Below are 13,641 nucleotides of genomic sequence, written 5' to 3'. Positions count from 1 at the left end.
CCAGGCTGGCTAAGAGGCTGTGACCAGCAGCCTTAGGGTGAGGCACTAGCCTGCTCCACAGACACGGGGGGAGAAATAAACCTAACTTCATGCTGACAACAGTGTAGACTTAAGCCTATGATGAAAACAGGAAGACTTCCCTGAGCTGCATTTTCACAGAAATAACGTACAAGATGAAGGAGGTTCACCTCTTCACAGCTCTGTTTGGGGTTGTTCTTGGTTACTATTTCTCAGGAGAGACAGATGGTCTGGAGTGAGTTTATAAGGGAGGGAATCAGGCTGAGAAGGGACTTGAAACCTGCCATGTGAGTAGTTGAGGGAAGTGACAATATTTAGCCCAGAGAAGAGAACTCTCAGGTGGGGTGGAGAGCTGCCTTCACATACCTAAAAAACTTTCACAAGTCTTTTAGATTGGATTTCATCTCAGTGTTCCAGGGCTGGGCTTAGGACAGAAGGACAAAGTCACAAGGAGATATATTTCAGGTAGGAAGAGGGAAAGGTTTTCTGATGAAGCTGCTTAGCTGCCTTGAGAAGTAGGGAGCTCCCCATTGCTGGAGGTGTGCAAGCATCCGCTGGATGAGCACTGTCAGGGATCATGTAGCAGGCACGCAAGCACCAGGGGTTGGACAAGATAACCCTTAAGCTCTCTTCCAACCTTGAGACTCATGATTCTTACTGTCTCCCTAATGATGGGGAGCTGTGGACCAGATAGCCCACACGGGAGGGTGGATAATCTCCAAGCAAACACAGAAGCCAGGCAACAGCACGGTTGCTGGAGTTGGGGGAAGCGGGGGGTGGGGATGGGTGGTCTGGAGCCCAGTCCCGTGAGGCCCTGCCCTCTCCCCTCGCTAGCCATCGACATCAACTCCTCGGACATCAAGGCCCTGTATCGGCGATGCCAGGCCCTGGAGCATCTGGGAAAGCTGGACCAGGCCTTCAAGGACGTGCAGCGCTGTGCCACCCTCGAGCCAAGGAACCAGAACTTTCAGGAGACACTGAGAAGGCTCAACATCAGCATCCAGGAAAAGGTGAGCCCACCGCCTTCCCACAAACCTTGCTTACCCCCACCCATTCTAGTAGAGATGACAGAGTAGGGGAGCGGGACATCAGGGCAGGGCTAGACCTACCTCCACGCTCTTAGATGGAGACAGCATGGGACACACAGGTAGGCTCCCAGAACAGCTGAGCGGTGGACCGCTCCGATGAGAGAGCAGTGGTTTGTCCGAGGGCATAAGCCAGCCAGGAGTCGAACTCAGGTCTTTTAAATTTGAATTCCAGATGGAGGCTTTTTTTTTTTTTAACTGTAACCTGGTATGTCAGCACCATGATCTTCTTCTCTTTCTGGGAGGACAAAGGCATGAGAACTGGGAATTGGGGAGTATTAATGGTAGATAGAGGAGTGCCAGGAGCCAGGAGGGACATGAAATCTTTTCTAAGAAAATGGAATGAGGTAGGGAGAACCTGAATGGAAGGTGAGGAACCTGCACCCTAGCCTGTCTCAGCTACCAATTTTCTGACCGCCCCCTTGGGGTGTCAGGTTCTTCCCCTCTGTAAGAGCAGGAGGGTAATTGATAGCTCAGGTTCTTGCTCTAAGACTCAGTAACTCCCATGTGTTGGGGCAGCCCCGTGGTGTGACCGCAGCATACTGTCCAGAGTCCAGACTCAAGGCTGTGGACACACCAATAAACAAGCAACCCGAGAAGGGGCAGGAGAATGAGAGACCCTGGAAGGAAGGAAATGAGCCCCAGGATAGAAGAGTAGAGAGTGAGGACTGGCAGAACAAGGTAGTGGGAGGTGCAGAAGGAACTGGTGAGATGGGCAGTGGTGATCAGCCAGGTCGTTTTAGAAGAGATTCAGAGCGTTGAGGCTGGGGTGGGCAGTGGGAGGGATTAGAACTCCAAATGTAGGGTTTTAATTTGCTTGAACAGCTGCTTAGGAGCTACTTCAGATCTGATCCTGGAGACATGTTTCTGTTTTAGCCTATATTTAAATATTTGCTACATTGGTGGTTCAGTAATAGAATTCTTGCCTTCCACGTGGGAGACCCGGGCTCGATTTCTGGCCGATGCACGTCATGCACAGCTACCACCCATCTGTCAGTGGAGGCTGTGTGTTGCTATGATGCTGAACAGGTTTTGGTGGAGCTTCCAGACTAAGATAGACTAGGAAGAAAGGCCTGGAAACCTACTTCCAAAAATCTGCCACCAAAAGCCCTATGCATTTCATTCAGTTATGCACAGGCTCACCATGAGTCAGGGTTGACTTGATGACAGCTAACAGCAATTGTTTACTAGACTCTAAAACAGATGTCATGATCCCTTCCCTTCCAAGGCCGTTGTGATGATTGTGTAACTAGACTGCAAGTTTTATGGGCAAGGATGTGGTTTTGTTCACCATTCTATCCCCCGTTTTTAGAACAGTGCTTGGCACATAGTAGTTGTTCAGTAAACATTTGTCGAATGAATGAATGAATGAATGGGCCAGGGCCCAGAGTAGATACTGTAATATTTATTGTGATGAATTTTATGGGGAGCAGACTGAAATGATGCGGACACCCACCTGTCTCCCCACCTCCTCCTCTCTCTTCAGCTCCGTGTGCAGTTCTCCACAGACTCCAGGGTACAGAAGATGTTTGAGATCCTCCTGGATGAGAACAGTGAGGCAGAGAAGCTGGAGAAGGTGAGTGCTGGGCAGTGTCAGCCAGCCAGCAGAGGCCACTCTCTGGGCCAGCCAGGTACTCCTCCTGTAAGCCCCACCCCTAGTCTCTGGGCAGTAACATCCCCCGGGGTAGGGTAGAGGGCACGGGGGAGAGGCGGGGGGGTGTCCTTGAAGAACAAGGAAGAAAATTGGCTAAAAGTAAGCAGGTTGGAAAACAGAGCAGTAAACTCTTGAAAGGGACAAGATTAAGGTGAGTCAAGTGAGGCAAATCATCAAAGCATAGGGCTGGTTCCTGTCTTTATTTAAACTTTTGATGTTTTGTTCATCATGGATTTCTTTTTTTACATTAATTTTGATTTTTTAAAAATATTGTGTTAAATATTATTTACCTCATTTGTTGAGTTTTCAGCATCCCCTTAAATTCTGCACCCAAGAGGGCCTCACCTGCCTTACCCTAGTCCCAACCCTGAGAAACAATGACAGGTTAAAATAATGTTTTACTCCATTTAAAAATATCACAAAAAAATCATTTTGAAATATGAAAATATTTACTCAGAATATCATCCTGTTAGCCAAATTTGTTTCATATTTTATGTCCCTTCCAGTCCTTCAGAGGAAAAAAAATCAAACATTTGAGTGTTTTACATTTCTAAGAACTTGACAAGCAACGCCTGGGGAATTTTTATTGGTTTTATGTCCAATAAATCCATTTAATATGCAAATATCTACCATAACAAACTCTTGTGAGAACTTAATGAGTGTTAAACTTAAAAATGCTTTGAAAAAATATAAAACCCTTGATTGACTGAGAGTGGTGTTACTTCTGGTCCTGCTTGCCTGGAATTCTCTCCCAGCTGTTTCCCACCTCGTCCCGCTCCTCCTGCCCCATGAGCTCTTCCCCCAGCCCTCCACTCTGAGGTCCTGCTTGCTGCCTCCCACCCCAGATCAGAGGGCATTTAACATACATGTATCCTCAAGGGGAAGACTTTAGCAAGGGGAGGGACTTAGGCACCTTCTAGCTCAACTGCCTAACTTTACAGATGAGGAATCTGTGGCCCAGAGAGTGTTGTGACTTGCCCAAGGTCATACAGTTAGCGTGTAGCAGAGCCAGAGCTCAAACCCAGGGGTTTCTAGTCTCATCCAGTTCTCTCTCTGTCCACCACCCTTCACTTTCCTGAGGAACCCTACAACTTCAGGTTACCCTGAACAGGTAAACAAACCAACAAACAATGACAAACCATCCTATACCCATAACCTGTCACCATGGAGTCAATTCCGACTTATATTAACCCTATAGGACCCCATAGGGTTTCTAAGGAGCAGCTGGTGGATTCGAACTGCCAACCTTTTGGTTAGCAGTTGAACCACTGCACCACCAGGGCTCAAAACCATCCTATAGGAACTCCTAAAGGAAAATAATTCTCCACCTGAAAATTCTTCATTTTTCTACTTTTTTTGTAGTCCTTATCCGTAAGCACAAATACAGTTTTATTTTAACACAAACCCAATCCGAGTGAATGTAAAATTCTGATTCTGCTTGCCAATGTTTTTTCCAACTTGTTTTGTAGTCTTCTTATTTATGACTTTAATGGCTGCAATATATTTCATCAAGTTCATCTTTATGCAAGTTATTTTGTTTCCTCTTTTGAATTATGTTCTTGGGCTAAGTTTCCAGGAGTAGGACTATAAATTCAACAGATAAGAAGATGTTTTGAAGACCCCACTCTTGGAACAACCCTTGTACTCGGCCCAGGGCCAAGGTCTCAGCAGCCATACCTCCCTCCCTCAAGGCCCTCATTGTCTCTTCTCTCCTCCAGGCTGCCAACAACCTCATTGTCCTAGGCCGTGAGGAAGCGGGCGCTGAGAGGATCTTCCAAAACAACGGAGTGGCCCTGCTGCTGCAGCTCCTGGACACGAAGAGGCCTGAGCTGGTGCTGGCCGCAGTGCGGACGCTGTCGGGCATGTGCACTGGCCACCGAGCTAGGGTGCGGACCTGATGTGGGGGTGCTTGGTATAGGATGGCTGCCCATCCAAGGATCGGGAGGATGACCTGTGGGCAGGGCTGTGGCTGGCATACACAGACTCTGATGCGAAGGCTAGAGCGTTCTTGATTGTGTGACTCTGGGTTCAACAGAGAGCTGCCCCTCCTTCTCCTTTGAACTGGAAATGAGTTTAACTAAGCAAAGGTAAAGGAGCCCTAGTGGTGCTGTGGTTAAAGCCCTTGGCTGCTAACCGAAAGGTTGGCATTTCAAACCCACCCGCCACTCTGTGGTAGAAAGATGTAGCAGTCTGCTTCTGTGAAGATTTACAGCCTTGGAAACCCTATGGGGCAGTTCTACCCTGTCCTATATGGTCACTAGAGCCGTGAGTTTTTTTGTTTTGAAGCAAAGGTAAGATTACTGAAAGTGGTTTATAAGACAGAGTGGAAGGCAAAGACTATGACAAACAGAAGCAAGAGTGGTTAAGCTGAGGGAGGGGACACTGATCTCTCCGGACAGTCAAGATGCCCCTCTTTGTCTGTTTTTTGGTTGATGGCCCTGATGGCACAGTGGTTAAGAACTTGGTTGCTAACCAAAAGGTCAGCAGTTCGAATCCACCACCTGCTCCTTGGAAACCCTAGGGCAGTTCTATTCTGTCCTGTTGTTTTACTATGAGTTGAAATAGACTTGATGGCAATAGGTTTTTTTGTTTGTTTGTTTTGGGTTGGTGGGGGGGATACCCAAGATTGAGAGAGAAGAGGTAGCGCTGGGCAATAGAAATATAATGTGAGCCACATGGTGTGTAATTTCAAATTTTCTTATAACCCGTTGCCATCAAGTCGATAGTGACCCTATAGAACAGTGTAGAACTGCTCCAGTAGGACTTTCAAGGAGTGGCTGGTGGATTCAAACTGTCGAACTCTTGCTAAGCAGCTATAGCTCTTAACCACTGCATTTAAAAAGTAAAAAGAAATAGATGAAACTAATTTTAATAATTTATCTTATTTATATATAAAAAATATTGTTCCAACATCTAATATAAAAATTATTTCTGAGATATTTTATGTTCTTTTTTGTCATACTGTTGTTATTGTTAGTTGCCGTTGACTCAATTCTGACTCATGGTGACCTCTTGGGTTACAGAGCAGAGCTGCTCCATAGGGCTTTCTTGGCTGTGATCTTAACTGAAGGAGATCGCCAGGGCTTTTCTTTCTCGGTACCTCTGGGTGGGTTTGAACAGCCAACTTCTAGGTTAGCAGTCCAGTACAAACTGTTTGTACCCCCTAGGGACCATTTTGTCATCAAGTTTTCAAAATCCCGTATGTGTTTTACACTTCGGGCGCGTCTCAGTTTGGGCTCCACATACAGCAAGTGCTCAACAGGTGCATGTTGCTGGTGGCTGCAGGAACCGATGGTGCAGCTGTAGACCTCTGGAAGGGGGCGTGACTTGTGCCAAGGGCCTTCCCAGAGAAACTTGGGCTGCCTGGGCTCATTTCTTTACTGCATGGAGTGGGGTGGAGGCAGTTATCATCCACCTCCTAGCCTGCCTGGCAGCCGGAGTGGAGGGGCAGGGGAACTGACTGTCATTCTTGCTGGGATCTAGGCCACGGCGATTCTCCACGCAGTCCGGATAGACCGAATCTGTAGCCTCATGGCTGTGGAGAACGAGGAGATGTCTCTGGCTGTTTGCAACCTGCTCCAGTCCATCATTGACTCCCTGTCTGGGGAGGACAAAAGAGAGCACCGAGGGAAGGAGGAGGCCCTGGTTTTGGGTAGGACACAGTCTTTAGTTTTGGTTCAAGGAGGTGGGGGAAAGGGAGAGTCAGTCACCACCTCAGACTGGGCATTCCCTGTAAGTGGAGGTGGTCTTCTTTTATTCCTCCAACCTATTTATTTTCTAATTATAAAAGTAGCAGGCACTTACTCAATACATTTGGGAAAATATAGAAATATGTAAAGATGAAAAAAGTCCCTGTCATCACTCCTTTCAGATAACCACCATTAACACTGCCATGCATACATCTGTCTGTCCGTATATGTAGAGTTAACAAAAGTGGAATTCTACTGTGGATGGTTTTGTGTCCTTTTATTTCTTTACTGAACATTATATTTGAGTATTGTATACCATTTAATATTCTTAAAATATTTACTTTGGCTTTAATAATGATTGATTTTATGTTTATTTCTTTCATACGTGTATGCATACGTAGACTCATGCCTCTTCCTGCAAATGTAGATCCTAAGCCTAATTTTTTTTAATTGCACGTTAGAGGAAGGTTTACAGAACAAACTAGCTTCTCATCAAACAGTTAGTACACACATTATTCTGCGACGTTGGTTAACAACCCCACAACGTGTCAACACTCTCCCTTCTCAACCCTCGGTTCCCTGTTACCAGCTTTCCTGTTCCCTCCTGCCTTCCAGTCCCTGCCCCAGGGCTGGTGCGCCCCTTTAGTCTTGTTTTGTCCCATGGGCCTGTTCAATCTTTGGCCGAAGGGTGAACCTCAGAAGTGACTTCATTACTGAGCTGAAAGGGTGTCCCGGAACCATACTCTCAGGGTTTCTCCAGTCTGTCAGGCCAGCAAGTCTGGTCTTTCTTTTTGAGTTGGAATTTTGTTCTACATTTTTCTCCAGCTCTGCCCTGGACCCTCTATTGTGATCCCTGTCAGAGCAGTCAGTGGTGGTAGCCGGGCACCATCTAGTTGTGCTGCAGTCAGCCTGGTGGAGACTAAGCCTCATTTTAGAAGTTCTTCCTCTGGTCACAGAAGGCAGGTTCACTCACAGAAAACTTGATTTTGAATAACTTATGTAATATTCCATTGCGTGGACGTGTCATGACTCATTAACCAGTTCTGTATTATTGGAGATTTAGATGGAGAGCTGGATTCCTTGGTATGTCTCTGACTTAAGACGAGCAAGCCACTTTCCTCTCCTGAGCTTCTGGTTCTCCACTATAGATAGCATCGCAGCATTAGAAGGGACTTTAGAGGAATTCTGATCCAATTTCCCAATCAATCTGTGGGTCTCTTCTACCATATTCATGGACAAATAATTGCTCTGCCTTTGTTTGAATGCCTCCGGAATAATTTTCTAGCAGAAATATCCAGCTGCTGTTTCAGTTATCCATTGTGTGTAAGAAATCACCCCAAAACTTCTGACTTAAAGCAATGACCATTTATTATTTCTCAAAGTTCTGTGGGTTCTGCCAGTCTTGCTCGGGCTGCTCGTGCAATTGTGGTCAGATGGCAGCTAGAATGGTTGGGAGGTCCAAGATTCTTACTTGTGTGGCTGGCGGTTAGATAGATATGTTGACAAGGGAATCTTGGTGTTTTTCTTTGTGGCCTCTCTAGTCGCTCACTTGAGTTTCTATATAACATGGTAGCGGTAGCAGGTTTCTAATAGGACAAGCCCCAGCTTTTTAAGGTTCTGATTTGTCATACGTGCTAATGTCCCATTGGCCAAAGCAAGTCACATAATCAACCAGGTGCCATTGTGGGAGGAGGCTATTCAAGAGCATGAATACTGAGAAATGTGGCTCTTTGGGGCCATCAATGTACAGTCTTCCACAACTTTCTTGGGAGATAGTGAATGTGGACAGCTGCAAGTAAATAAATAAAATAATTTATTTCAAATGTATCTCCTTGTAGTTTTCATCCATCTGCGGCCCCAGTTCGGCCCTCTGGAACCTTATGGAATAAATCTATTATCTCATCCTAGTGACATTATTTATTTGGAAACAAGCTACCATGTCTACTGCATCTTTCCTTCCCTAGGTTATACGACCCCATCCTTTCATCTGCTATTTATCTGACATGGTTTGAAACTCCTGTACTTTTCTGTCTGCTTACCTTTGGGCTCCAAAATAGAATGAGAATAAAAATCTCTGTGTCTCAGGGAGATCAGACAGGGCAAAAACAGAAAAAGGCACTTGCCTGTTAAGACCCACCAGTGGGCAGGGAAGTCCTGGTGCTGTAGGCAGAGAGTCTGAATCAGGCCCCCAGCATGCCTGAGTCTATGAGGAGCAAAATGTCTGTAAGGAGGATGAATTTCCTTTCTGGAAAACATTTTATTAAGTTAGTTTATTAAAAGCTGCATAAAGTGTCCCTGGACTCCTGCCAATCATTGCCTGGGAAGGGAAGCACTTTCTAAGAATCAAAGCTGTTCAAGGAGGAAATGGTCTGCTGTAGAAATCAGTGTTCAAGCAGTGGCTAGAGGATCCTTTAGGGTGTTGTCTGGGAATTTCCCTCCCTTTTAGGGAATTGGGTGGGATAGGGGACACTGTATGCTCCCAGGAAACTCAAATATCTAGGAAGCAGTAGATTCGGCATTTCCAGAGTCCTTCTACAAGCCTCAGCCATTCCTATCTATCTGAGGTTCGCTGTTCCTCTCTCTTTACCTCTGTCCTCTCATTACTCAGATACCAAGAAGGACCTGAAGCTGATCACCAGCCACCTCCTAGACATGCTGGCCAGTAAGAAGGTGTCTGGCCTGGGCAGGGATCAGGCTCTGAATCTGCTCAATAAGAATGTCCCCAGGAAGGACCTCGCCATTCACGACAACTCACGCACCATCTATGTGGTGGATAATGGTGAGCAGGTGGGAGGGTTTGGGGCTCACTCCAGCTTTTTGAGTTTGTACCCGGGTGCCTGGCACTGAGCAGAAAGTGGAAGAGGTGTGGTCCTTGTCTGGGAGGAGACTTCAGTTCAGACTGAAAAGGCAAGAAAAGACATTTACATATTAGGATCCGTCATTGGGCTGATGTAGGTCAATGCTCTGAATTCAGAACCTGAAAATACCCAGAAAGTGTCCAAACACACCCCAAAACATCAGAGTGGATACATAACAAATGAGGGCAAAAACCATACAGGACTCCTTCACCAAGTACAGGGCAACATTCCTGATGTCTCACAGTTGGCAAAAGATTTCACAGGCCTTATAGAAGGGGGAAAGTAGCATCAAGTATACTTTATACAAAGCACAGCAAAAATGTTCTAGAAAACATCCATTGACTTTGTTAACTCCAGGGTTTTCCTCTCCTGCTGAATCGGCTTCTTTCATTATTTAGGAATCATACCAGTGACTTCAAAATCAGCTCAGATAGATTCTCCCGTGTGTTTTATGACATGTAGACCATACCTTGTTATAAAAGATTTAAATCAGCTTTTACCAGCTCGGAACGTATTATCTTTTGATAATTGTACTTCCCTTGTTTGGTTTCACAGGTCTCAGTAAAGTGTACGTGCAAGTACTTAGGCTTTTAACAAACTACTCTAGTGCTTAAGGACCTCTCCTATCTGCTTCCCTTTTTCCCCTGGCCCTGGACTCCTCTGAGTGTATCAAGAAGGCTGAGCATCCACAATACAGCTCTTCTCTCGGCACTAGGATCTAGGCCCACCCATATGTTTTACGGGATGCGGAGGAGTGGGGAGCAATATTTGTTATTCTGTTCCTTTGTTTGAGGGCACCAAATGAACAGTACTTGGGTAAAAATAATGTGGATTTTAAAAACCTGTATACAAATGAAACGCTGCAATGCTGAGGGGTTATGTATAATACAGTCTGGGCAGGGAGACTTGGGTAGGGAGGTGATCAGGGTGTCAAGCCTGAAGGGAGTTTTTGGGTTAAGAGAGGGACAAGGACTAGCAAGGAGGAGGTCCAGAGTGTTCCATCAGAAGAGAAATGAGATGCTCAAAAGTGTGGGGGCAGGAATGGAAGGGAAGAGTAGGAGAAGAGATAGGGAAGGTGATGGAAAGTGGAGCAGCTACGTTTGTTGGAGACCTTTGAGAGCCAGGCTGGGAGTTTCGTCTGGCTCAACAGGCCCCTTCTTATTACTCTCCAGCCCTGCCAAGCACTTCTAATTCCCTCTCAACACCCAGAGTTTCATGCCTCCCAGTGTTTACCTAGAATATCCTCCACTCACTTACCTGTTCTACATGAGGTCTGGCCAAACTTAACTAATTATGAAGGACTCTGGGTTTTCTGGGTGCTGATTGGAGAGGGGGTGAGCACAGAACTTGGAAGGTGAGAGTTGGAGGGGTTCAGAGCTTCCAAAGCAACCCCTCCCCTACTTTACAAACAGCGACACTGAGGCCCACAGGGACTTGCCCAAGATCACGCAGCAAGTCAGAAGCAGATGTGGGACCTACCCACCTCTAAAACCCTGGCTCTGAAATCAAGCCCTCTATTGCCCCAGAGGCAGCACAGTGTCACAGTTAACATCACCTGAGTGATAACTCGGACATTACTAGGAGAACGTCCTCATTATATCACTTGCAGCCACGTGACTTTGGGCAACTTGTTTGACTTTTCCAAGTCTTGATTTCCTGTTCCTGGAAAATGGAAGTAATGATTCCTTATTAGTAGGTTATTGAGAGGATTCAATATGGTAAGATGTATAAAAAACCAAACCAAACCCAGTGCCGTCAAGTCGATTCCGACTCACAGCGACCCTATAGGACAGAGTAGAACTGCCCCATGGAGTTTCCAAGGAGCGCCTGGTGGATTCGAACTGCCGACCCTTTGGTTAGCAGCCGTGACACTTAACCACTACCCCACCAGGGTTTCCAAGATGTATAAAGCTCCCCTAAATACTCAAATCGCAGCTCTGTTTTTATCCAAGTAAATCACCCCACGTGTGGTATTATCACTCTGCACTTATCACACCTATTGTAACCTTTATATGCCTGTCTTCCCTATTGCACTGTGAGTTATTTTGGGTCAGGGCTGGTTCTTTAATTTCAGTGGCCAGGGCCTAGAAGGTGCTCATTTATTCATTCGCTTAGTCATTCACTTACTTAACAAATGCCTGACTGTTGAATTAGCCTGATGGGTAACCGGAAACCATTGAAAATTCTTCAACAGAAGAGAAAGGAAGGGATGATAGTAATAATAGTTAATAGTAATAGCTAATATTTATTGAGCGATAGTAATGTGTCTGGATTGGCACTAAGCACTTCTCACACATTAGCTCATTGACTCCTCAAACTCCGTAAGGTAGGTAGTGTTATTCCCATTTTACAAATAAGGAAGCTGATGCCAAGGGAAAATCAAATATGAAATAGTATTTGAAAAAGAATGTGCATCAACCCACAGAACGTCACCTTGTAGAGTCCTTTAAGATCAACTAGTTTTGATTTTGTAAATGCGAAAACAGAAGCCCAGAGAGGAAGGTGAATTGTGCAAGGGTATGTGCGTGCCCAGGTAGGAGCAGAGTCAGGAGTAGAACCTGGGTCTTTTGGCCCCATTCCAGTGCCCTTCGCTGTGGATGAGCTGTGTGCTGCCTGAAGAGAGGGCTGGAGAGGGCTGGTGATAAGACAGTACTGAGTGAGGGCACGTGTTGGAATCTTATACTTGCTGCTGTTTATCCTGCAGGCCTGAGGAAGATCTTGAAGGTGGTGGGGCAAGTTCCAGATCTGCCGTCCTGCCTGCCCCTGACCGACAACACCCGCATGCTTGCCTCTGTCCTCATCAACAAGCTCTACGATGACCTGCGCTGTGACCCGGAACGTGATCACTTCCGCAAGATCTGCGAGGAGTACATCACGTGAGTTCCCCAGAGGCCTGGGCCTGGGCTCTGTATTGGTTATCTATGGGTGTGTAACAAATAACCTCAGAATTTAGCAGCTTAAAACAATAATAATTGATTATGTCACAGTGGGATAGGAGTTTGGGAGTGGTTTAGCTGGGTAGTATAGACTTGGAGTCATTCAGGAGGTTGCAGTCAAGCTGTCAGCTGGGGGCTGTGGTCATCTGAAGGTTTAATTGGGGCTGGAATATCTGCTCCCAAGGTGGCTAACTTACATGGCTGGTGAATTGTTGCTGGCTGCTGACAGGAGGCCTCGTTTCCTCCCAGTGTGGACCTCCCACAGGGTGGCTCACTCACAGGTAACGGAGTTTAGGACATGGCTGTTGGTGAGAGGCCGCAGTTCTTCGCTCTCCAAAGGATGGCTCACTCACATGGCTGTAGGTAGGAGGCCTCAGCTCTTCACCATGTGGACCTCTCTACACACTGCTTAAGTGTCCTGACCTCATGGCAACTGGCTTCCCCTAGAGTGAGTAGTGCGAAAGAGAGCAAGGTGAAAGCAACAATGTGTTCTATCGCCTAGCCTCAGAAGTCCCATACCATCACTTCCGCTGCATTCTATTCATTAGAATCAAGTCACTCAGCCAAGCCTACATTCAAGAGAGAATTGGGCTCCATCTTTTGAAGGCAGGAGTGTCGAATAATTTTTAGGCATATTTTAAGTCTATTCCAGGCTCCTGTGGTTGAAAGGAACAGACATCAACTTGTCAAGAAGGGAGACCTGGATCTGTCAAGGCTTTAAGAACTGGGTGGCCTTGCAGAGAATAGACAGAGGGCCAGGCCCTCAGCAGCAGGAATTCCTGAGTCTTCTCTTTGCTGCTCCATCATCCATGTGACTCAGATGCTCTCTCTGGGTCTCTTTTTCTCTTTATGTGTCTTCTCCCTTCTTTTCCTACTGCTACATGGCCTTTTAACTCTTTATTCCAATAATTCTCATATTTTATTGTGCATAATTATCACCGGGAGAGCTTATTCTAATTCCTGGGAACCCCTCTTCTGTAACTCAGCAGTCTGGGGTGTGGCTTAGGAAGCTGCATGTTAGGAAAGCGCCCCAAGTGGGTCTTAGGTGGAGACACTGCCTCTACTCTGTCTTTCCTTCCTCTATCCCAGGAGTTTGGCAAACTTTTGCTATAAAGGGCCAGACAGCGACTATTTTAGGCTATGGGGGAAGGGTGTAGGCCTCTATTGCATATTCTTTTTTTTTTAACCCTTAAAATGTAAGACCCATTCTTAGCTCTGAGGATTTGGGAATTGGCCCACAGCTGTAGGTTGCTGATTCCTGCTCTGCCTTATAGCTTCTACTAACCCTGACTTTGGCTCACGTATGGCTCCTCATGGCATTGCTGGTCTCCCTTTACTTCAGCTTCAGCTTTTACTGCTAACCTCTTGAGCCTCTCCTGAAAACCCTGGTGGCGTAGTGGT

General features: G+C 46.3%; 1 protein-coding gene across 2 annotated transcripts in view; it reads left to right on the top strand.

Annotated features, from left to right (window-relative positions):
* The window catches only part of UNC45B (unc-45 myosin chaperone B), a 33,390-nt gene that overhangs the window by 1,111 nt on the left and 18,638 nt on the right, over positions 1-13,641 (top strand). For both annotated transcript variants that reach the window (XM_010594237.3, XM_003414549.3), the window contains exons 3-8: positions 853-1,028; positions 2,590-2,679; positions 4,476-4,643; positions 6,241-6,409; positions 9,055-9,225; positions 12,009-12,180. In XM_010594237.3, the coding sequence (XP_010592539.1) occupies positions 853-1,028; positions 2,590-2,679; positions 4,476-4,643; positions 6,241-6,409; positions 9,055-9,225; positions 12,009-12,180 (946 nt within the window). The remainder of the gene's footprint in view (positions 1-852; positions 1,029-2,589; positions 2,680-4,475; positions 4,644-6,240; positions 6,410-9,054; positions 9,226-12,008; positions 12,181-13,641) is intronic.

This window comes from Loxodonta africana, chromosome 18, assembly GCF_030014295.1.
Source record: "Loxodonta africana isolate mLoxAfr1 chromosome 18, mLoxAfr1.hap2, whole genome shotgun sequence".
Lineage (NCBI taxonomy): Eukaryota > Metazoa > Chordata > Mammalia > Proboscidea > Elephantidae > Loxodonta > Loxodonta africana.
The sequence above is the reverse complement of the archived record's forward strand: the minus strand, read 5'-3'. Positions and strand labels throughout refer to the sequence as shown.